The sequence below is a fragment of the Larimichthys crocea genome, chromosome IX, assembly GCF_000972845.2.
Source record: "Larimichthys crocea isolate SSNF chromosome IX, L_crocea_2.0, whole genome shotgun sequence".
NCBI lineage: Eukaryota > Metazoa > Chordata > Actinopteri > Sciaenidae > Larimichthys > Larimichthys crocea.
This window is the reverse complement of record NC_040019.1, coordinates 5,735,140-5,757,516: the sequence shown is the minus strand read 5'-3', so window position 1 is coordinate 5,757,516 and position 22,377 is coordinate 5,735,140. Positions and strand designations below refer to the sequence as shown.

Below are 22,377 nucleotides of genomic sequence, written 5' to 3'. Positions count from 1 at the left end.
GCATTTTGTGGCAAGATCTACAAAATCTGGTGTTGACTGAAATAGAAATTATGTTCTGTGTTACTGTCTTTACACTCATCTACTCAACTACAAACTGTGCAGCTAAATTTCAAAATCACGTTCATCTTAAATTCTAATTGAGATCCCAAGACCAAATATTTCAGACTAAAAGTGGAGTATAAATGATGAATGCAATACATGTCCAGGCTTTGAATATTCCACTCAGTGAAGAGTTAAAATATGCGATACTGTGTATCCAAATTTAAAGTTTAAAGTAAAAGGGAAACTTGATTGATTCAAGGATAAGGAGAGAAGCATCTTTCAAAAAAAAAAAAAAATGGAACAAACCTAGTTTGCAATCTTTTCTGGTAAAACCAGTTAAACTTAAGATATTATAAGCCCCTAGATCACTTATTTGGCGATTCAATAGATTGTTCATCAAGATAAATCTGAATATTTAGATTTGCTGAGTCATAAAGTCAAACTGTAGTCCTACACGCATTTCCTCTCTGATTGACTCGAAATTGACTGAAATGAGTGTGTGTTGTTGATTATCTCGCTCTGGTTTTTGGAAATCCTGTTTGACCTTGCTCTGCCGTCAGGACACAAATGACTACACCCAGAAAGTGTGTGTGTGTGTGTTGGGGGTAGGGGCAGAGAGAAAGCTTGCATGTACCTCCGTGTGAGTTTCGTGTATGTCCGTGTGTTGGGGAGGGGATGGGTCTGTCTCCTGTCCCCATTGAGCTACATGCCAAGGGCCATTAAAAGCCCTTTGTGCTGGTGGACGGTGGAAGGAAGGCAGCCATTGGCCCTCGGATAAAAATCTGGGTGGGTGGAGGGACTGTGAAGGTTGGTATCAAAGGCAGGGCCGTTAGGAAGAAAATCAAAAAGCCATCAGACTTGTTTGTAAGAGACGATTGTGCTGCTCAGTGGTTGGGGTGGTATCTAGATTCCGGCATATTTACTCTATCAAATCAATAAAAGTGACTGGGACTTGTTTGATTTATTACAATTACACAATAAAATGACCCTTTAGTTGTGTTTTGTGGGAAACTGGGCTTATAATATTCTTTATAATATAATATAACTTTAGAACTTCTAAGAATTGCTTATTTAGTAACACGAACTACTTTCTGAAACTGACACGTCTCCTCCTTGGGTGACAAGTGCAACATGTATCAACCTCTCTGTGTGTGATACACACACCCAGTGTTACTGTCATTTGAAAATATTCAACGGCAGTGACGATAAGACTATAAGGAGCTTTTTTTAAAAATAAAAAAGGAAGTGCAAATGCTAAAAATGGAATGCGATACTTGGTTAAATTGCACATGGTAAGAGCTGGGTTCTTCTTCACTGGTTTGACCGGATTCGTGCAACACGTTCATACTGTTGCTATATCAACAGGCTTTCTTTTATCTGAAGCTTTTCTCTGTTTGACTGGATGTGACGGGTTGGCAGCGTGCAGATCTCTTAAGTGTCTTGAAGAGGCCACTTAAAAAAAAGAACTAAAGACAAGATCTGAGACATCTGGGGGGTTTCAACTAAATCCCCAGATACTCCCCTCACACATCTCCTCCTCACTGTACCAGGCTATTCAACACTCCCCCCCCTTAACCTCCCCTCCCTTCTTTGGACACCCTGAGAGCTCTGTGCTCTGCAGCCCCTTTCTCTCTGAAGCCATGCCTGAAGTCTACTATCTCTCTTGCTGTCTGTCTTTTGCATGACAATTATCCTCCCAAGTCCATGGCCCAGGACAATGCTTGTATAGTTGGGGTTTGATGTCTTTTAAGCTATTGACCAGGCTCTTGTGGTCTCCCCAAGGTTCCCTGGTCCTGGACCTACATGGCTTTGTATCTGAGAGAGCAGAGAAAGTGCTAATCTCCTGGTTATAAAGCAGTAAGGGCTGTTTTTTGTATTTATTTTTTAAGGTCCAGATGAAGTAAATTTGCCTATATTCAATAACTGCTGTTTGCAACCTGTGGTCAGAAGCCTCCATGGTGGTCATGAGATAAGTCTGAGGTGTTAAATGACGTCTTTCTGCAAGACTTCTTTATATTTACACATTTTTCTGGTGGTTTTCCAAAATGTTATGTGTCCATATAAAAATAATTACATCTTTAAACTAACCAGATTGTTCACCAGTTAAGTATATCTTAATTTTTAGGAGCTACGAGGTAAATGAAACATTTAAACCTTGCTCTTTAGTCTACTGATGCTCATTTATTTCTCCTGGATACCGAATGTACAAGATATTCCAAACCCACTTGATTATTGCACCTGCAGACAATACCTCGGACCAGTTTTGGACCTTTAAGCCATATCAGACTGGAAGCCAAGGTACTGGCCCTCAGTGAACCACGGGGGCCTGCAAGACCAGAGTGAAACTTCAGCCTGGTGTTTGTTTCAGAGGACAGGAGGGGAGGAGCGGGGGGGGGGGAGGCGGTGGGTGTTGGGCGGAATCAAAGGGTTGAGACTTATTGTTCCAATCTGAAAAGGAGCTAATGGTCGACCATCGCAACTCGGGATCTGAAATCCACGGGGTGCCCCGGGGCCAGATCGTACAATGGCACCCCCTCTCCCTTCCCGCAGTGTGTCTTCCTGCCGCAATCTGCGGCCAACGACTCGCGCTGGGGGAGCGCATCTGTACAGTGCTCGGGCCATCCAGGCTTTTGAATGGCCACTGATCAAGGGTGAATGGGAGAAGTTCACCTGAATGCTGTTGGCACATTTTATGATTTAGTTCTCAGTTCTTTTCCACTCCTAGTCTGGCGAGAGAGTCAGAATTCAAAGTAGTACCAAATATTTGACATGAATCTTGTTTATCTTTTAAACAAAGTGCAACAATCTGCTTCATCTGATGTAAAACAGCTATCCTTGTTTCCAGTACAGAGAACAGACACAATTAAGACAAACATGTTTTAACGCATAATTTTACGCATGGTGTTTGGCACTATTTTCCATATATCCATGCTCTGTGAAGCATCACACTTTGTTTTCCTTTGTTTGTGTCGTTTGTGTTGCTCATGAGTTGTTAGCCTTTCCCTATATCTGTTGTGTCCCGATTAATTAAGTTAATTTGTTTTATTACAGTTATACAGGATTACAATATCACTTTATTTGATTTTGTTTAAATGTTAGTCATTAAACCGAATTCATTGAAGCCCCAATGACAGATATTTTAATATCAAAGCCATCTCCTTAAAGGGGAATAATTTAAACAAACTCAGCATTATAATTCATGTATGAGGTGAGCAAGTTATAGTGTTACACTATGTATTTACGAGAGCACCGACCCGTGCCTATTTAGCAATGTAAATATGCCTTTTAAGGTGACTTAATTCTGTCGAGTTATTATTTATCTGTTGAGTTATTTTGCATTGAATGAGTTTTAAATTCCCTTAGCAATAAAACTAACCCAAACATAGTTTGGTCTGCAGCAAAGTTTATGTGAAAACACGCCCACTACTTTGGGAAGAACCAAGGTCATTCACAAATTCACCATCAGCTGTGCGCAATTGTCTGTGCCAGCCAATGGGCGAAGAGATACGGTGATCTCCAACACCCGCAGCTGTGATTAGGAAAACCTGTATCACGCAGGCAGGAGAGGGGCATTTGAGGTTGAAGGTGAGGTGAGTGGTGGTGGTGTCAAAGATTTCATGGACTAGGCCGTAGGCGTATTGGTGGTTATGTTGCACCAAAACGGCAACTGCTTAGGCCCAAAACGGACTTTTCTCGGACAGGTGCTGGGTTTTTTCCTTCCTCGTCACTCTTTGGTTTGTGCGTAAACTTGAAACGGATGAGCAGGTTTACAGTCAGTCATCGCTAATTTTGTATTTTTTTTAATCTTTCAACTTTGGACGCACGGTAGTTCATAAGATCTCACACCGTTTGGAAGATGTCTGAAAGATCGCAGAGTCCGGAGTGCCAAAACCGGCCCTATGACTTCAGCCGGACTACCAATCCTTGCACCCAACTTTTGGGCCAGGAGAATATGGGCAGCGCTGCGTCGTTCCAGCTTCCTCACGGCGTCCTGACAGACCCGAGCTTCCTTTATAACAAAACCGCCTATGGTGGCATTACACCGGGATCCGCGCAGACATTTTTCCCTTTCCCACCCGTCGCTAGTGACTACAGGACAACCGACGTGCAGGCTGGAGAGTTTGGGCAACCCAAACACTGGTATCCATTCGCTGCGCCCGAGTACACCGGCCAGGTACCCGGCGTAACAGCAGCAACCCAGCCCATAAACCTGAGTCCCCCCATTGCAGAGACCCGAGAACAAATCAAAATAATCGAAATAAAGACTGAGAAGGACACCGGTGATGACTACTCAACGGACATAAAGGTGCAGCGGTACCCAACACCTCCAGCCTCCGCCGCTATGTCCCATGGAGTCTTCTACTCTCCGGCCTGGAATCCATCCTTCTGGCCTGGGATCAGCCATATCACACCACCTGGCAGCAATAATCAAAATCCATCAACATCCTCTGCATCTTCACCATCTATGTCCCCTTCACCCCCAAGCAATGGGCTTTCAGGGAACGCATTTTTCAGCGTGAACCCAACCCAGGCTCCCACCGTGCCCCAAACGCAGAACCCGGCCTCCTCCACGCGGAGCAGCGGGTCCTCCAGCGGCGGGTGTAGCGACTCTGAGGAGGTAAGCACAGTCATTGAATCAGCCTTCAGATTTTAACCAAAGAAGCACTGTAACTTACCAATGCAACTTGTAAATTACATGTCCAATGTATTGTATATCATATTTTTGTCATGTTCTACAGGAGAATCTCTCCACTGAAGAACTAGAGCAGTTTGCTAAGGAGCTGAAACACAAACGCATTACCTTGGGTTTCACTCAAGCTGATGTTGGCCTTGCCCTTGGTAACCTTTATGGTAAGTTTCCAGAATCATACAGTGCATTAGTACATTTGAGAAGATATAACTGAATCTAGAGCCATGTCAATCTGGGAGCTACTCCAAAACACTCTATGGTAGTCCAAGTAGACATTATCAAGGATTTTCTGCATTTGTATATCAGCATTTAACTCTAAATCACTATTTCTAGTAGGTGATTTAGTCCATTAAGTGTATTCAGGTTTGGCAAGTGTTTGAGCAGCATAAAAGTAATCAGCAGACCAGATATGAGCTCTTGTGAATAGACCTCACATCATAGTTTTGCATGTGGTGATATTGTTTGTATTCTGTGTAGGTAAGATGTTCAGCCAGACAACTATTTGCCGCTTCGAGGCCCTGCAGCTCAGCTTTAAGAACATGTGCAAGCTGAAACCTCTTCTTCAGAGATGGCTGAACGAGGCAGAGACATCGGATAATCCGCAGGATGTAAGTGTGAAACTATGACATCTGCCAACTATTTTACAAGACAACAGCTGATCACCAAGCTTCATGAGGTCAGATGGCCTTTTTCAGGCCTAGCTAGCTTCCTGCTGAGCAAACCTGAATCAAGGCCTTCTACTTTTGTGAAGGGTAACGGGCCACCTAGTGGCCATATTGAAGCTGATTAGTGACCACAAGGAACCTTTCAACCTTGACCTCCATACTTCTGTAGCCCAAACTGGACAACTATTGGTGTATAGTATACCGGCCCTCTTACTAACTTTCTTCTGATTCCTCAGATGTACAAGATTGAGCGAGTATTTGTTGACACTAGAAAACGGAAGAGGAGGACCAGCCTGGAGGGAGCTGTGCGCTCTGCCCTGGAGTCCTACTTTATTAAGTGCCCCAAACCCAACACCCAGGAGATCACGCACATTTCAGATGACCTGGGCCTGGAGAGAGATGTAAGTAGAATCTCTAAAAGTAATGCCATTTGTCTTTTTTCTTTAAAGAATGTGTGTCTAATTTGTCACATGTTTAATAGACGAATGCTGTTCTTGGCAGGTAGTGCGCGTTTGGTTCTGTAACCGAAGACAGAAAGGAAAACGCCTGGCCCTACCATTAGATGAAGAGTGTGATGGCCAGTACTACGAGCAGAGCCCTTCCCCACTGAACATGATCCCCTCCCCCGTTCCCAGTCAGGGCTACCCTGCTTCCAGCTACCCTGGTGCCCCACCTCCCACACTCTACATGCCCCAACTTCATCGACCAGATGTCCTCAAACAAGCCCTGCACCCTGGACTGGTTAGTCACCTGACTGGATAAACGTGCTCACATAGTCCTGGACAGAATCACAGATTGCCTTCGGCTAAACCTCTGTCCAACCCCAACGCAAGCTGAGGACAAGCCTCCAAATCTAGAAACATTCCAAGTGGTGGAGGCTCTTGTACAGTGCAACAGTGAGACGGATCAAAGCGGTTTCTGTTTTTAGATGGTGAAACTTGATGAACTGCCAAGAGCGACATCCTGTTACCATGAGATGCAACTCAATAACTGCCTTTACTTCAACCTAAACAAAAGAACATTTAAACTGAATATTGCTGAATGTGCTTGGTTGTTGCATAGTAAGTTATTTTTTTTAAGGCTTTAATCATTACAGGTTTAGAACAATACCAAAGTGGTGCTACATTATTTGCGCTCCACTTGTGGAGCGAGGTTGTGAATGCGAGGAGGGTTATTTGCTAGGGTATTGTATCCACTTGTGGTAAATCATAGACAGGTTTTCTGTGGTGCAGATGAGGCAAGATCTAGATTATCAAGGGAATCGCCATGTGAACCTGTTTTTAGAAATAATTCCCCAATGGGTGTGCAATACTTCTATAGTCCATCTTAAAAAAAAGAAAAAAAAAAGAGCAGCTACAGTGTTTGTCTAAACTATGTCAATGAAATGGAAATGTTGCCTCCCATTCCACAAGCAGTTTCCAATGAATTTGCACAAAGTTGCTTTTGTAATGTTGACATATCTTTTTATATTTTTTAAAAAATGTCCCGTTTACATATTAAAACCCAGGTTTTCGCCCTATGGTTGTCATCGACATCTTAAGCAAGTGTTTTTTTTTTCTTTTTTTTTCTTTTTGTGTTTAATATTGAGTGACTAATCACAAATGTCTTAGCTGCTAATTCTGCCAATTGCACACTGTCAATATTTTCTCAATGTCTCAAGTGAATAGAGAGATGAAGTCTGACATGACTTGGATCAATTATGCTACCAAGTTAAGGCTACAGCAGCCAAATTGTATTTCAATACTTCATTTTGTTTTTATTGTAAAGGGGTTTTTTGTCTATGAAATGTTGAATAACGCTCGATACTAAAAGTTTGGGTGCTCACTGGAGTCTTCTCTCGTCTGGTCTTTTGAGGAAAAAAATGGTTTTCACTGATTTTTAAGTTTTAGGAGAGACATTAAATGTCATTGTCACATCTTGACTACACCTCAGTGTGACTTAGGAGTCCCTTAAGTGAACATGAATTTATTTGCAGGACTAAAGCTGTCAGTATAAAACACTGAAGCAATCCCTTATCCCTGAGTTAACTTAGTGTGAAGAATTTTACTGACACATTTACCAGTGCAATTCTAACTATTAGACTCTAACCGGTAGTTTTTAATGTAACATTTTTTTCAACAGATTGTAAATGGATTAAATTATAATTTATTGAAATGTTAGCCACGATGTTTTCAATCAAAACACCCTGAACCTTAAATGTATCTCTGCATCTAGTATAAATGACTTAATGTTGATGTGTTGAGACATGTGCAAACTGCTGAATGTTTTTTGTTTTTTTTTGTTTTTTCCAGTAAAACCTTTATCCGCCCGAAGATGCTAAATTCTCTTTTGTTGTGCAGTTTAATAACAGGCCTGCTCTCAAGTCAAACAACTTGATTACTCGTGTATCACAAGAGATTTATTTGGAGGTCTTCCCTAAAATGAAACTGACAGTTAACTTAAGTGAAAAGTTTTTTTATTTGCAAAGGAAGATTGACATAAAATGAACATAAGTCAATTTGTCAGACCAAACTATAAAGGCATTAAAAATACTTTTTTGATATCACCCATTCAACACCAATACTACATATTGTACAATACATACATCAATGCTTGCTTTATGATGTGCTGAATTTTCAACCTTCATTACATTTAGCACTGGAAATGCAATCACAACAATGTTAGTTAGCTGGTTCATTTGACCTTCTGTGCTTTCTTCCTTTGGTAAACAAATTTCCATGTTACTGGAATCTTCCGAGGACAACTTTTTCATTTAAAATGCATCCAAATGCATATTTTTTATTTTTTACTTATTAGTTTTGTTCTTTGTGCTAAAACCTCAACTGTCAAAGATGAATTAAAACTCTTCAATGATTCAACATGAACGTAGTCAGGTGTAAAGTGCTAGGGATTTAAATTCCTTGGTCATACAGTGCATGTTCCTCCAACAACGTTCCCTACATTTAAATACTACATTCTTCAGATTTTTTGGAAATATTTTAATTTCTTTCCTTCTAATTTTCTCCCATTTCTTTCATCTGTGTTTCTGTTTGCTTCCAACCTTTCCAACTATTATTCTTATTCATATTAGATGTATAATATTTACATTTGTGTATATACATACAGAAGCAAAATAAAGGCAGATGAGTCCTAATGCAAAAATTGAGGTCATGATTTTCTGCTAAATGTAACGGAAATGTGGTCAAATTTACAAGTAATCAGCGAAAAATTAACCACACCTATACAAGTTCAAGTATTAATAGCATTGACCCAGGCTTCTAGGTCTGAGTAAACTTTGTGCTGAGGTAAACTGTTGTACTGTGAGCAGATCTTACACAGTCTCTCCCTCCAGTCTGTGTACAGCTTCACTTTCCACTGATGTTTCCAGGTGAAATATTCACTGTAGCGTTTCTTGTCCTTTGCAAGCTGTTGTAGGTACTTCCCTAAGTCTTTAACTGATGCAAACTCATCAACATGGATGAATGAATTAGCCGGAGCCACAGCTTTGTAATCACCTAATTGTGGTCCTACGACGACAGGCACTGCCCCACCTTGGTAGGCGTTCCTCCAGAGTTTCTCTGTGATGTAATCTTTGGTAAATATGTTCTCAAAAGCCAAATAGAAGTAGCAGTGAGAGATTGTAGGTAGGAGGGCTCTAGAGTGGAGGCGTGTCTTTGTCCAACGACCATAAACCTTCACAAAAACTGTGGCATTAAGCTCTTTGAACACCTGGCTTCTCTTGTGCTCGTTCCTGTAGTTGCTGACCACCCAACAGACCAGAAAGGTCTTATTCAGAGGGATGTCATCCACCAGATGTCCTTCATCTTCCTTTGGTATTAGCTCGCCGTAGGGTATAGTGACATCAGCATCCCTCCTATAGGTAATAGTCATGTTGAAGATATTTGCATACTGGTGTAAGTTTCCATTTGAAGCAGGAGCCTCGAGAGACATCCAGGCCCACCTTTGGCCCTGCGGTCGTGGAAGGTCAGTGGGCAGCTTTTGGCGGCCTTGTGCCAGCTCCTTGTTGTGGAACACCACCACATCAGCTGAGGGGAACAAAGCACGCTGTACCACAAGTCTACAGTGAGGGATACGGTAGCGGTCCCAGCACACATCACCTTCTAGGCTGAGTTTCCTACCAAAAGGCCAATGCCACAGCAGGATGGTGACATTTCTATTGTTTCTCCAGTTTGAGAAGGTGGAGAGATTTGTGATTGCCTTGGGCTCTCTTAGTAATCCATTGAATATAAGCGACACCGTCGATAAAACACTGAGAAAGAGGAGGCATTTCTTCAAGCAGAGTGCAGTCTTTTTAGTGTTATCACAACCCTGCCGCAAAAAGAAAAGAAAAAGTTGGGTCATGACCACATGCTTTAACATCTCTGGATGCCCTGGTGACATACTGTAGAGGATAATTCCTCATTTCATTCCTCATTTCCCATCTCCGTCATCTTTGCTGTAAACCAGAGGCATGAAATGCCTTATGACCCAATGATCCAGTGTATAGGATTTAGTAGCATCTAGTGGTGAGGCTGCAGACTGCAACAAAACTGAATACCACTCTAACCTTGCAAGACAGCTGGACTCAAAAGATCCTGAAATCGCAAGACCTGGAGAACCCATCCAGCCAGGCTTTAAGCTATGTGCTTGTGTTCACCAATCAGCATCCTATAAGGAACTACTGCATGAGCTAGGTAAGAAGTGACTGTTTGTTCAAAAACAATGGCAGCTGCTAAAGGGGTTAGCATAGACTCTGCAAGGATACTTATATGAGAACTTTTTCTCATATTCATATTCTCTTTCTGTCACTAGATTGTACTTAATGTTGCACACTGGACCTTTAAAGGAAGCCAATGGTTAATTAAAAATGTTTTTATAGTTGTGCAGTTAGAGCTTATTTTGGAATGGTCCTTTAACAGATACCATTAAAATGTGTGTGTGTGTGTGTGTGTGTGTGTGTGTGTGTGTGTGTGTGTGTGTAAACAGGAAAAACAAGACACTATCTCAAAGGGGATACCTAGGGTGTGGCAGCCAAGACAGTAATGCAGACACCCATTTGCAGTTTTTGCTCTTTTATCTGCATAGACATCAGACTTTGAATTCGAAATAGCTCTAAATAAGCAGAGAAACAACAGAAAGAAGCACTTTGAAGTAAATTAAACAAACTATTGCAATTTAGGTGATAATATAAATTTGCTTCCAAAAGCAAAAAAAACCCTCAAGAACTTTCCTAAAATGATTAAAAGTCTGCTGTATCAGTCATCATCTTATTTTCTCTTGCTCCTACATATGAGACCATAATAATTGTAATGAGGACTCACCATCAGGCATGTCAACTCAGCCTGTGACTCCTGTGAGTATGAAGATGCCTCAACACCCACTCAAATCAGAGACCATGACATGTTGCTGCTCAGCCACGGTTCAAGAAACCCTCTTGTAAGTTTGACTTTTTTTTCTATATGGACAAAAAGAGAGAAAGCATGAGCAGAAAGTCTGTCTGAGTGCAGTAGCTGAAGCTAGAAAACAAGCATCAAGATCTATTTATTGACATCCCATCATAATTGGTTCATAAGTTGCTGTTCAGTCACCACATTTATATAAATATTTCATGCTGTAAAGAATAAAAAACAATTGCTCACAAGCTGAACGTGGTGGGATGACAAAAAAAATGTAAAAAAAAACATTTTGGTTGGTGATTAAGATGAATTTGAATTTTTTAATTCTTTCATTCAGAAAAAATACATTTTTTAATTGTGATTATTATTGTCTTGCATAACGGATGTATGTGCTGCACATGCTTCACACTTGTGACAACAGGACTATGAAACAGATAGAGTTTCCCTTTGTATAAGACAAAGAAAAAGACCTACTGCTGAACAGTATCCGAACAAGGAACTAATAATGACTGACACAGGATGTGACAAACACAAACGGCCGTTAAGATTACTACAGTTCAAGTCAATTCAATTTTATTTATATAGTGCCATATCATAACAAAAGAACAAAATATGAGACTTTTTTTTTGTTTGCATAAAATAAAAAAGTATGCATGCATAAAAAAACAAACAAACAAAAAAACCCACAAGATTTTGTCCATGATTGCAAATATTAATTTCAAAATGAGAACCTTCTTTTGGTTCAAGGACCATAGGGAAACACTGTTATCTGTGTTTGTAGACATTGATTTCTCTGTCTGAAACCAGCTCAGGTTTTTCCTTTAAATTCCTTCACTCATAAATTATGTTGCTGATGTTGTTGTCATACACCAATCTTGCTTCTGCTCACTTCTTTAGATTGCACTGCACTCCAACACTATTTAACAGAGCAAAACAAAACCTCCGACTGACTGCAAGCAACTATTTCTTTTTCTGCACCAAAGGTCATTTGTGTGCTCTCGTGCTGTTAATACAAACTGCAGCTGTCATACCTCACAGCATCTGAATACAAGAGCATCCTGCGGCTTAAAATTACAAGGAACTGGCTGGTTCGCCGCAGCTCAAACCACAGATATACTAGAAAACTAGATTTCTACATTTACACAACTGCTGAGTTTTAGCTGATTTCCTTCCCCTTTCTGTACATCCTTCAATTTCGTAAGTTACATTCTGAGAATTTAATAGTCACATGTTGTGTGGAGGTGTAAGTTTTAGACATGAGGACCTACAGATATGACTTATATTATTAGAATCATCTAAGTTTAAGTAATGATCCATAGTTGAGACTATAGTTGAAACAGGATGTGGCGAAAGATTTATGGTGACAGTGTTACTGCCTTGCAGTTAACCGTTACATAGCACATTCATTCAAGGTCATACAAACTTACTTTCAACCTTGAATGTATTTAATACAGACTACAAACTATCAGACACCCAGCTGATGGTGCTTCTCTGCAGATGTAGAAGTGTGAAAACGACACATTTCAGAAGTCAGACCACATTGACCAGAGAGATACACGAAACAAAGCTTTCTCCACTAACCTGATCACAAGATGAGTGCTCTGTTCTCTGTTCTCAGTCACCACTGATACCATTTTCGTTTGCTGCTGGTTGGAACCTGATGATGAGCTCGAGGCGTTTAAAAACCAAAAGCGCAGGCCCTTTTAAGGAAGCTGAGGTGTGCTCTCTAAAAGATTTATGCACATAATTTGAGCTCTGCATCGTGTTAGACGCTCCCACCCTCTCTTCTTTCCTTCCCCTCCCTCAACACACTGCAAGAAGAGTTCATCATAATCAAGAGGTGTCTGGCAAATGTGTGTGTGTGTGCGCACTGATATTAAAAGAGGAAGTGTACATCCAGAGAGTCACAAGTTGTAGCTATGTTAGTTAATATCCAAACATAGTGATGTCATATTTATTGACTATACAAATCTGGTTCAGTATTAATAAAATCAATACTCTGTGTATGATTGTTTTTAAAATGTTTGGGAGGAGAGTTAGTTGATTATTTGTCCTTAATGTGTTGAGTAACAATTCAATTGCGGCAAAGACACTGAATGGGATTTTTTTTTTTATTACTAATGTGTGTGGTTGCATATGTGTAAACTCACTGAATTAGTTTCTGTTGTTGGTTGTGCTATTTTCAAATGATTTTAATGTTATAGATTTGAACTTAAATACACTAAAACACAGCTTTGTAGTTACCACAAAGGAAACGTATAATGCCTTTGTTTCTTTTTACATCACACATCAATCACCAGTTGTATTTATGATGTTTTAAAGTGATCTTTAACACTGGTCCTGTTCAGAATTGTAATATACTGTATATCTTTATTCTAAGACACATGAAGTACTGTCTTGTTAGTTCACAGCTTTTCTGACAGCCGCCTTTCATATCTTCTGAACAGACAACCAGAGACACTTTTTGGCAGCACAAAAATAGTTCTATCCGTGTAAAACCTTATACTGCATTTCCTATCAAAATAATGTCTCATCCAAATTCTAAATTGCAGCTTTAATTTATTTCAAGTTTATAGCCAAGCCTTCCATTTATGTCATTATATAACAAGTCCACAAGAGGGGAGTGTTGTACAGATTAAGCCTCACAATGAGCCTGATGTTGTTGGCAAGGCTGGATTACAAAACACACAAAGGTTATGCACTTCCCCAAAGCCCGGACTTCCAGAGGCCCCCAAAGGCCCCTTGTTCATGTAGGTGTGTGGTTTATATATTGGTATGTGACTAAGTGCATATAAAGGAATCTACACCAAAGAAACAAAAGAAAAAGAAATAAAAACAATATAATTGATGCAGGGTGGTCATAGTTGAATATAGATGCTTTAATGTAAAAACGAATCTGCACTTTAATTAATGTATTGCACCATCATTTGCACTATTTGTTTTTTTATTTCGATATCGTATGAATATAATGCATATTTACTTTACTATGTATACTGAGCATCTTGGGCACAACAATTTAATTTGCAATGAATAAAGCACAATCATTTATTTTTTCTACACACTTCATAACTTCACAAAAACTCTGATCCTGTAGGGATTCTTTAGATATGTTCTGTTCTTTTGGTATATTATTTATTCTCACTCCCTTTCTTATTGTTTAAGACCATTTGTCAGCACAGAAACATATTTTAGTAGCCAGGAAATTTAAATAGAAAACATATAAACATACACACAAACACATCTGTGGTTAAGATATAATTAGAAAGTAAACCCTCTGGGTGCCTGTTCAAATGAGACTTTGGTTGAAGTGTTGGCATCACGTGCTTTTTTCATTGTCTTTTATGGATGTTGCTTCACACTTCACTGTACATCCTGTGGTGTGCATGTAATGAAAATAAAATGATCTGATATCATTTGAAGCCACTCAAACGAAAGTGAAGAGCCGTATTTCTTTCATCGCACAGCAAAATAAAACATGCTTCATAATTTTACACTCATTCAGTTTCTGGATTTTTTAAAACTCAGACAAGGAAATAAGAAGAAAATAATTAGAGGAGGAAATAAACAGCAAATATTTTTTTGGCTCATTATGTATGTAAAGAACCTGATTGGAGTTTTTTTTTTTTTTTTAGGACAGTGAGTGGAAGATTTTCGCATTAGATTATCTGTCAGCTTTACTCACCACCAGCAACAACAACAAAAACCTTCAGCCTTACAAGGGGTGTTAGAATTCATTTAAGGGAGAACACATTTCACTGAGATTAGTACAACACAAAAAGATGAACTCAACACTAAATTATTTTAATTAACCCTGTACAATCTATTATGCCAGTTTGTGGATTCCAAAGCAGCAGATGACAATCACACCCTCGTGAAATTTCTCTCATGTTTCCTCGCCTATGAAATAACACTGCAACACTGCATCTCCACAGATTAGTTTCTTTCTGCCTCATTCTTCTCTGCTTGCAACCATGTTTCTCTTTATGTCAACATGCTCCAGGGTTTTTTCCTCCCTCCCTCCTCTGTCCAATCACAGAAACCTCAGTGAAACCTCAGTGAATACCTGCTACATGAGAGCATATTCTGCCAGTCATGAATGCTGATCAACAACTGAAAGCAGGCTACGGGATGAACCCAAAACAAACACATCCACCTGAGAGGAAGACAGTGAACAAGGAATACCAAAATACAGAAACACTATTCACAACTCAGAGAGAGACGAGAGAAAGATGAAGTGAAATCTCTTTTCTTTTCAAACTTCCAAATGTGTAATGTGTAATGTGTACTAAGTAGTAAAGATCTTGTGAAAAGTTTAAAATCTGAAGAGTGTAAGCTTTTATTGTAATAACAATGAGAATTATATTTGGCTGTCCACATACTTTTGGCCATATAGGAAACTAGGAAACTCAGTCATGTGGTATAATCAACTGTACCTTGCATATTCTCTGGCTTTATTTATTTCGCTTTATTCTGCACTATATCTGCACTTCATACACACTTAATACAAGCATTTGAAACTCCAGCAGCCTCTGTCACATGCTTATACTCCACCTGCAGTATACTGAACTCACTTATTGAGAGAAAGAGACAGAGAGCGAACAGGAGCAAAAAAAAAAAAAAAAAAAAAGACAGATCCAGATTTGCCGGTCTGACTGGAAAGGCCAGAGGGGGTGTGGGCTGCCTCTTAGAGTCTGACAGGTGTGGTAAGAGACAAGCAAAAAGCAGAGAGACGCACTGAGGAGAAGGAAGAGAAGAGAAGAGAAGAGAAGAGAAGAGAAGAGAAGAGAAGAGAAGAAGTAAAGTACTGGAATTGTGTAAAAAAAAAGAAAAGAAGAAATACAAGTGGAGTCAAGATAACGTGGTGTTCCTGCATCTGGGGTTGGCTGTGACCACCAGTGTGAGTATAGCCTTTAGAAATACATCTTACTACCAATTATATATACTTATATATACTATATACTTTTGAATAATGTCTGATTTGTCTTTGCAGTGACAGAAACAAACCATTCTGTGAGTCCAGTGGACACAACAAGGCCGCAAGACAGAAACAAAGATGGCTGAGCCCCCAAAGATTGAACTTTTTGTTAAGGTAAGACCTATACAGTAATTGTCATGAGTTATATTTTTAAAAGGTTCTGCTTAAACAGCACACTACAGATGTATAAATACAGATGTATGAACAGTATAAATTCAGTATCTGTTTGTTATTTTGTATAATCATGCCCAGAATTAACTTAAATAAGTGAATCAATTTATTTTCCCCTTTTTGATTTTAGCTTCTCTAGCAGCAATAAATCTCACAAAAAGTTGACAAAAGACAATTTCAAGGTGTCAGAGTGTCTGCTTGAGTTTGTGAATTAATTAATTTCTTTCATTAGCTGATATTGTCGGAGACTTTAAAACATGCTGTTTCAGCTTGACAAAATGTCAAAATGTCAAAAATGTCACAAAATGTCAGTACCTAAAACCTGTCAAAGACTTTCTCAAAACATGTTTCTCTTGTTATTTAGTCACTGTATAAGTATGAAACCTGGTGAACAGCTGAAACTGAAAAGAGGCCTGTCCAGTTTGGAAACCTGTGTCCTGCCCTTTCAAAAAAAAAAATACCTTTGCTCCCACACATACCTGTAACTTAATAATGTCAGGCTTTAGTAGATAATATATGATACAACAGAGGCACCATACACTGTTTAAATACTGTGTTGTTGTAATCTGGGTGCAAAACAGCCTTAACCCTTCATCTGAAATTCCTCAGAAGTTAGTTTAGACTGTCAGAGCAGAGCAGGCTCGACTAGAATACCTGTGGTGGATGGTTGGATACATTACAACATACATCACACGTTATCGGTGTGCTATTTAAAGAACATATCTTCTTATATTGTTTTAAGGTCAACCCGTGCTGGAAATGTGTCTAGGTAAATAACGTTATGTCTGTTTGTCTGCCAGGCCAGCATTGATGCTGAGAGTGTGGGGAACTGTCCTTTCTGTCAGAGACTCTTCATGATTCTTTGGTTAAAAGGGGCCAACTTTACTCTGACCACAGTGGATATGAAGAGGTGAGAAGACATTTTTATTGACATTTGTCCTGTCTTTGAGACTGATAGGGGTGTGACACATAAACACATGCAATATAATGACATATTGTACTCTCTTCCTGATGTTGTCGCAACAAAACTAAACATTTCAGGGGTTACATTTATGGTTATTGCATTGTATTTCACAAGTATTTGTCTTATTGTTGCCACCCACTGTGTTTCAAGGGGACTGATAAAGAAAAGATTGATGCAAGGCATAAAGATCAATCTTAACATCAACCAATCCATCCATCCTTTAGAGTTCAGAAAGGGTTTCAAAGGTGCTGCAGCCTTTGCCTTCACATAATGGGTGGAAAGGGAATGTTTTATACATAGGCAAACGCACTTGTACAATATTCGTGGATGATTTAGAGTTTAATATCCACGCACACTTAGGAGTTTGAAAACCACACAGAAAGATTAAACCCTACCTGGTCTCCATCATCACCTCATTTTAATGTTAATAATGAGGAATCATAGGAGAGCCATTAGAATTTAAAACATAGTAAGAATAATAGTGGGTAAGGCAATTAAGATTTCAGATCTTAGGGAATAAAGGTCAAAGCTGTCCAGGGCCTGCTGGTGTCCCTAGATGATAATTAATGATTTAAACAGCGGCTTTAGCTGAACTGAGGTTGGTGGAAAGGATGGAGTGGGTTTTTTTTGTCTGTGGTGGCAAGCTGCAGGAGAGGGGAAAGGTTCTGAATGTGGTTATGCCAGTGCAAAGAAGTCAGAGAGAGCAATGAAACACCATGAAATCGTTGCAGGGCACCTGATGTGCTTAAAGCTCTGGCTCCAGGCTCTCAGCCTCCCTTCCTCCTCTACAATGACGAGGTCAAAACGGACACTAACAAGATTGAGGAGTTCCTAGAGGAGACCTTAGCCCCTCCACAGTGAGTAGTCTGCATGCATTTAAACACACTGCCTGATCGTTAAAGTTCTCAGAGCACATTATTGCACTAAAACACACTCATATATTTATTCTACCAATGGCAGGTATCCAAAATTGTGCTGTCGATACAAAGAGTCCAATGGTGCAGGAGAAGACATCTTCAGTAGATTCTCAGGATATATAAAGAACCCCAATCCTGGATTAAATGACAGTAAGGCATTTGTTAGATTTCTATATTTATTTTTTTATATAGCCACATGATGGTGCCATTTACTGAACCCGTTTTCTGTCCTTCAGTGCTGGAGAAGAAGTTTCTTTCAACTCTGGTGAAGCTGAACATGTACCTAGAGTCGCCTCTCCCTCATGAGCTAGACCAGAACCCGAATATCAACGAGTCTTCACGCCTCTACCTGGACGGTGACAACCTCACCTTGGCAGACTGCAACTTGCTTCCCAAACTCAACATTGTCAAGGTAAAAGTTCAGAAGTACTCAGTGCATACTTTCTTTTTAACAGTGGGACAGAGATTTATAGACAGACATATAACACAGTCTTAAAATCATTCCTCCCTCAGGTGGTGTGTAAGGAGTACCGTGACTTTGCCATCCCTGCAGAGCTGAAAGGTCTGACGCGTTACCTGGACAATGCCTACAAACGAGATGAGTTTCGTTACACCTGCCCAAATGACTCAGAGATCCTCACTGCCTATCACTCTGTGGCAAAATACCTGAACAAGTAGATCAGGAGGGAGAGATAAGGCAGCGCGAGTGAGAACAAAGAAGAATAGAAAGAGAAGTGCAGAGAATGACAGAGAGAAAAAACTGTCCGATTTATACTTTATTTGCGCCAAAATAGTAAGAGTCTGGATCAAGAAAATAGCTTGCAAAGGCATTATTGATAATAAGCTTTCTATAGAAATAATTATTGTTTGTGTGAATTGGGATCTAATATTTTTTAAATAGCCAAATGCTACTTCAAAGATGCTTAAAAGTTGTATTTGTATATGCTGTATATACTGTATTACATGCTGTGGTTGTACTGATGTGGATTTCTTATTCAGCCCCCGTAAGAGCGAGAAAAAGCACTATAAATCCCAGAGAAGTTTTATGTAATGTCTCATTGTGTACGCATGTATTGTCTCTAAGCTTTGATTGTGATTGCAAATTATTAACTCAGTTTTGTCATAAATCAGATGCAACCTTAGATCAAATATTAAGTGTGTAGATACAAAGCAAATGATCCTGGCTGTACATAAGGCATACTTAAGTTTTTAAACTAACAAGGAACTTTTTTTCTCTTCATGAAAATTAGTTAACACCCCTTTACAGAATATTTCACAGTGTGTCCACCTGTTTTTTCTTTTTCTAAATTGCTGCATGTATCTTAAAAGTGACTTTAATTTGACATTAATTTAATTTAACTGAATAAAGACAGAAAAAATGTGTGTTGAGTGTGAGCTTGAAGTATTTTTTTCTATTTCTCAGCCATGCAGTTCATAATTTTCAAAAAGTTTTCATCATAAATGATGATGATTTCTTTTTGATGATGATTTTTCACTATGGCAGAGGAGACAGAGAAGTGGAACAGAGCACCAAATGCAGTTTAGTTCTGTTCAAGGTCTACTTGACATGCTGCCAACATGCCAGATCATATTGAACTGATTTATATAAAATCATGAATGTTAGATTGTTAGATTTGAATAGAATAATAGTAAGTAAGTAACAGTAATAAATGTACTCATTATGTGGGAATAGTGTTAATATTACATATAACCTATTTTATACATTTATGGGATTATTATTGGTGCAGTGGTTAGCACTGTCGCCTCACAGCAAGAAGTTTCTTTGTTTGAATCCCGGCTGGGGCCTTTCTGTGTGGAGGGTACTCCACCTTCCTCCCATAGTCCAAAGACATGCACTTAAATGTTAATTGGTGGCTCTAAATTGTTCATAGGTGTGAATGGTTGTTTGTTTCCATGTGCCTGTGATGAGCTGGGGACTTGTCCAGTGTGATCCCTGCTGGGAAAGGCTCCAGCTGACTCACCCTGATGATGATCAGGTTACAGATAATGGATGGATGGATGGATGGATGGATGGATGGATGGATGGATGGATGGGATCATTATTGCTGACATGTAAGTAGCACTTAAATGCTGTAACTTGTCAAGATAGTGTTAACTTTATCTTTATGTTATATTGTTATTGTTACTGTATAACAATGCATAGTAAAAGTTTATCAGAATCAGAAATTCATATATATACCTATGTATATATATATATATATATATATATATATATATATATATATATATATTCCTCCGAGTGCTTCGGTTTTCTCCACTTTGAATTATTCATTAAAAAAAAAATATAAAAAAATTAAAAAACAACAAAAAATATATTTCTTCTGTTTTCAAATGTTTCTTTTCTCAGTATTTGTACAGCAGGTGTAGCTGTGTAAGTCAGGCTGAAGTTCTACTGATAAAAGAACATCTGTATTGAAAATAACGTCCTGATTTTTGGTTTTTTAACATAAATTGAAATATTTGGGTTTTGCCTGTCGCTCAAACCGACAAACATATGATGTCCTTGGATTGGTAACTTGTGATGGACATTTTAACACATTATTCTGACTTTAAAGAATAAATAAAATATATAATAAGATTTAAAAAAATGGTTTTGTAGTAGTGCTGCAAAAAAAAAAAAAAAAAAAAAAAATCAGAAACTAAACTGAAACTAAAATATGTTTAAACATTAAAATCAATATTAAATTCAATATGGACAGCAAGAAATGACAGCATAATAAATAACTGGGTCGTTCATTCCACTGTAAGACACAGAAAACACTACTGTGACTTTCTGTCTTCATCAAAGTGCCAATAAAGGAGGGTATTCATATTTTATTTTCACAGCAGATGACTTGAAAGGAGACAATAATGGAACACAGTGAAAACATGTAGGCTAAAGTCTAACATGCAGTAAGATATACTCCTCCTGCCTGGTCTCGATGAGTTGATTTGGGTGAATGAATCTAAAACTGAAATAAGTTCAGTAGAGACAAACAGACATATATTCTACAACAGATAACTTGTTTTTATGAGATACATTTGTATTTGACTGTGCTGTGTTCAACCTGGACATGACACAGGTCTTCTGGTCCTACAGGTCCACACAGGGGCCTCAGTGTTCAACACTGTGGCAGCTCTAAGCTCAGGGTTCATTTCCAGGCATGTTGCTGTAAAGGACTACACATGTGCATCGCTGTGTCGGCCTGGGTTCACTCCCACTGTGTTGGTTTTCTCCTCTCGAATTTGAAACAACAGAAAATAGAACTGAATTGATTTAGTGTTTTCTCAATAATCAGGAGCAGTGACACAATCCACAGCAAACACGACGAGTTACAGAATACGACCAGCAGGTGTCGCAGTGTGTCAGAGAGAGAAATGTGAATATGTTGGCAGCTCCACAACAAACAAACAAACACAGATCAGATAATTAATGCACTTAATGTTTTTTTAACTGCATCATTATAATAATGCTCTTATTCGCCGCACGTTATGTGTGTTAACTAGAAAAAATTCGAAAGAAATTTTGAGTGTGCCTGCCCCCATACATTATTATTTACACTGCTCAGCAAATTCAGTATTAATACAACAAGCTGTGTCATCATTGCTCTTATTTTGAAGGGACTCTTTATTATTATCTTGTCTGCTTCACTATGAGCATCCTGAGCTCTTCCTGAACGTCTACATATATATTTTATATGTCTGAAGTGAGGAAGTTGGACTTTTAGAATGATCAAAGAAACTGGTACCTCTGCTTTCTTCTAAAACTTTTCATGCCTTTTTAACATGGCAGTGTATGAGGCTGTGGATGGGTGTTGCTGGCGCATCTGTGCGTCCCACGCCAAAACTATAATTCTGACAGCTTCAGCAGACGAATATGACAAATTTTCCTACCTTTCTATGTATAAATGATTTCTGTATTTATTTCAGATTGTGTATGGACTCATCCAATCACAATCACATTCACATTCATAAAGCAAAAAAATATATATATATTTTGACTGAAAATTTTTCAAACTGCAGCCAAGTCATATTCCCCATTTGCAATTTGTGTTATTTATTATAGGTTAATTTATTATAGGTAACGTTATTTGACATGTGCTAAAAAAAAAGAGAGATAAGATTTACAACCCCACTGCACTCCATGTTCTCTAATGCAGACATCAAGTTTAAATACTTGACTGACACCGTTTTACAGCTGTTCTGTTCACACTTTTCTTCATTGTCATTTCAATGTAATTTTCAGGCTGAAGTTTTGCTGAGTAAAAGTTGTTGTTGTTGTTGTTGTTGTTGTTGCGCCTAGTGGTGAGAAACTGAATAAAAGTAGTCATAACATACTGTAAAAACTACTCGATTACAAATAAAAGTAATAGTGCAGGTGTTAATATTAGCGCTTATTAAGTGTGCATTAAATGTTTCTGTTATTTAACTAAATATGTATAATAATGCATCATGTTCTGCAACATAATCACATGTTTTGTATGTAACTCTTAATCTGAAAGGTGACTGGTGACTAAAGCTGTTAAAAATGCAATAGTGAATAAGTATAAATATGCAGACAACAAGTTTAAATACTTG

At 38.8% G+C, this 22,377-nt stretch overlaps 3 protein-coding genes across 4 annotated transcripts; 2 read left to right on the top strand and 1 right to left on the bottom strand.

Moving 5' to 3' along the window:
* Positions 1-3,788: 3,788 nt before the first annotated feature.
* pou5f3 (POU domain, class 5, transcription factor 3) lies at positions 3,789-6,733 on the top strand (the record flags this gene model as incomplete). The annotated part of the gene is given in 5 exon segments (NM_001303365.1): positions 3,789-4,660; positions 4,782-4,893; positions 5,210-5,340; positions 5,634-5,798; positions 5,899-6,733. Coding segments are annotated over 5 exon segments (1,431 nt in total). The 3' UTR covers positions 6,160-6,733.
* A 222-nt stretch (positions 6,734-6,955) lies between these two features.
* Positions 6,956-12,587, bottom strand: fut7 (fucosyltransferase 7 (alpha (1,3) fucosyltransferase)). Of its 2 annotated transcripts, XM_019272400.2 has the most exons (4): positions 12,354-12,587; positions 11,662-11,663; positions 10,698-10,831; positions 6,956-9,705 (listed from the first exon to the last, which is right to left on the bottom strand). In XM_019272400.2, exons 3-4 carry the CDS (start codon positions 10,698-10,700, stop codon positions 8,626-8,628), a joined length of 1,083 nt encoding a protein of 360 aa, XP_019127945.1. In that variant the 5' UTR covers positions 10,701-10,831; positions 11,662-11,663; positions 12,354-12,587; the 3' UTR covers positions 6,956-8,625. The 2 variants fall into 2 exon arrangements, with proteins under 2 accessions (XP_019127945.1, XP_010750702.2); XM_010752400.3 differs by lacking the exon at positions 11,662-11,663.
* Positions 12,588-15,496: 2,909 nt separating this feature from the next.
* On the top strand, positions 15,497-19,182 carry clic3 (chloride intracellular channel 3). Its single transcript, XM_010752401.3, has 7 exons — positions 15,497-15,669; positions 15,763-15,861; positions 16,719-16,828; positions 17,614-17,739; positions 17,843-17,949; positions 18,036-18,211; positions 18,313-19,182. Exons 2-7 carry the CDS (start codon positions 15,826-15,828, stop codon positions 18,475-18,477), a joined length of 720 nt encoding a protein of 239 aa, XP_010750703.1. The 5' UTR covers positions 15,497-15,669; positions 15,763-15,825; the 3' UTR covers positions 18,478-19,182.
* The last annotated feature ends 3,195 nt before the right edge of the window (positions 19,183-22,377 follow it).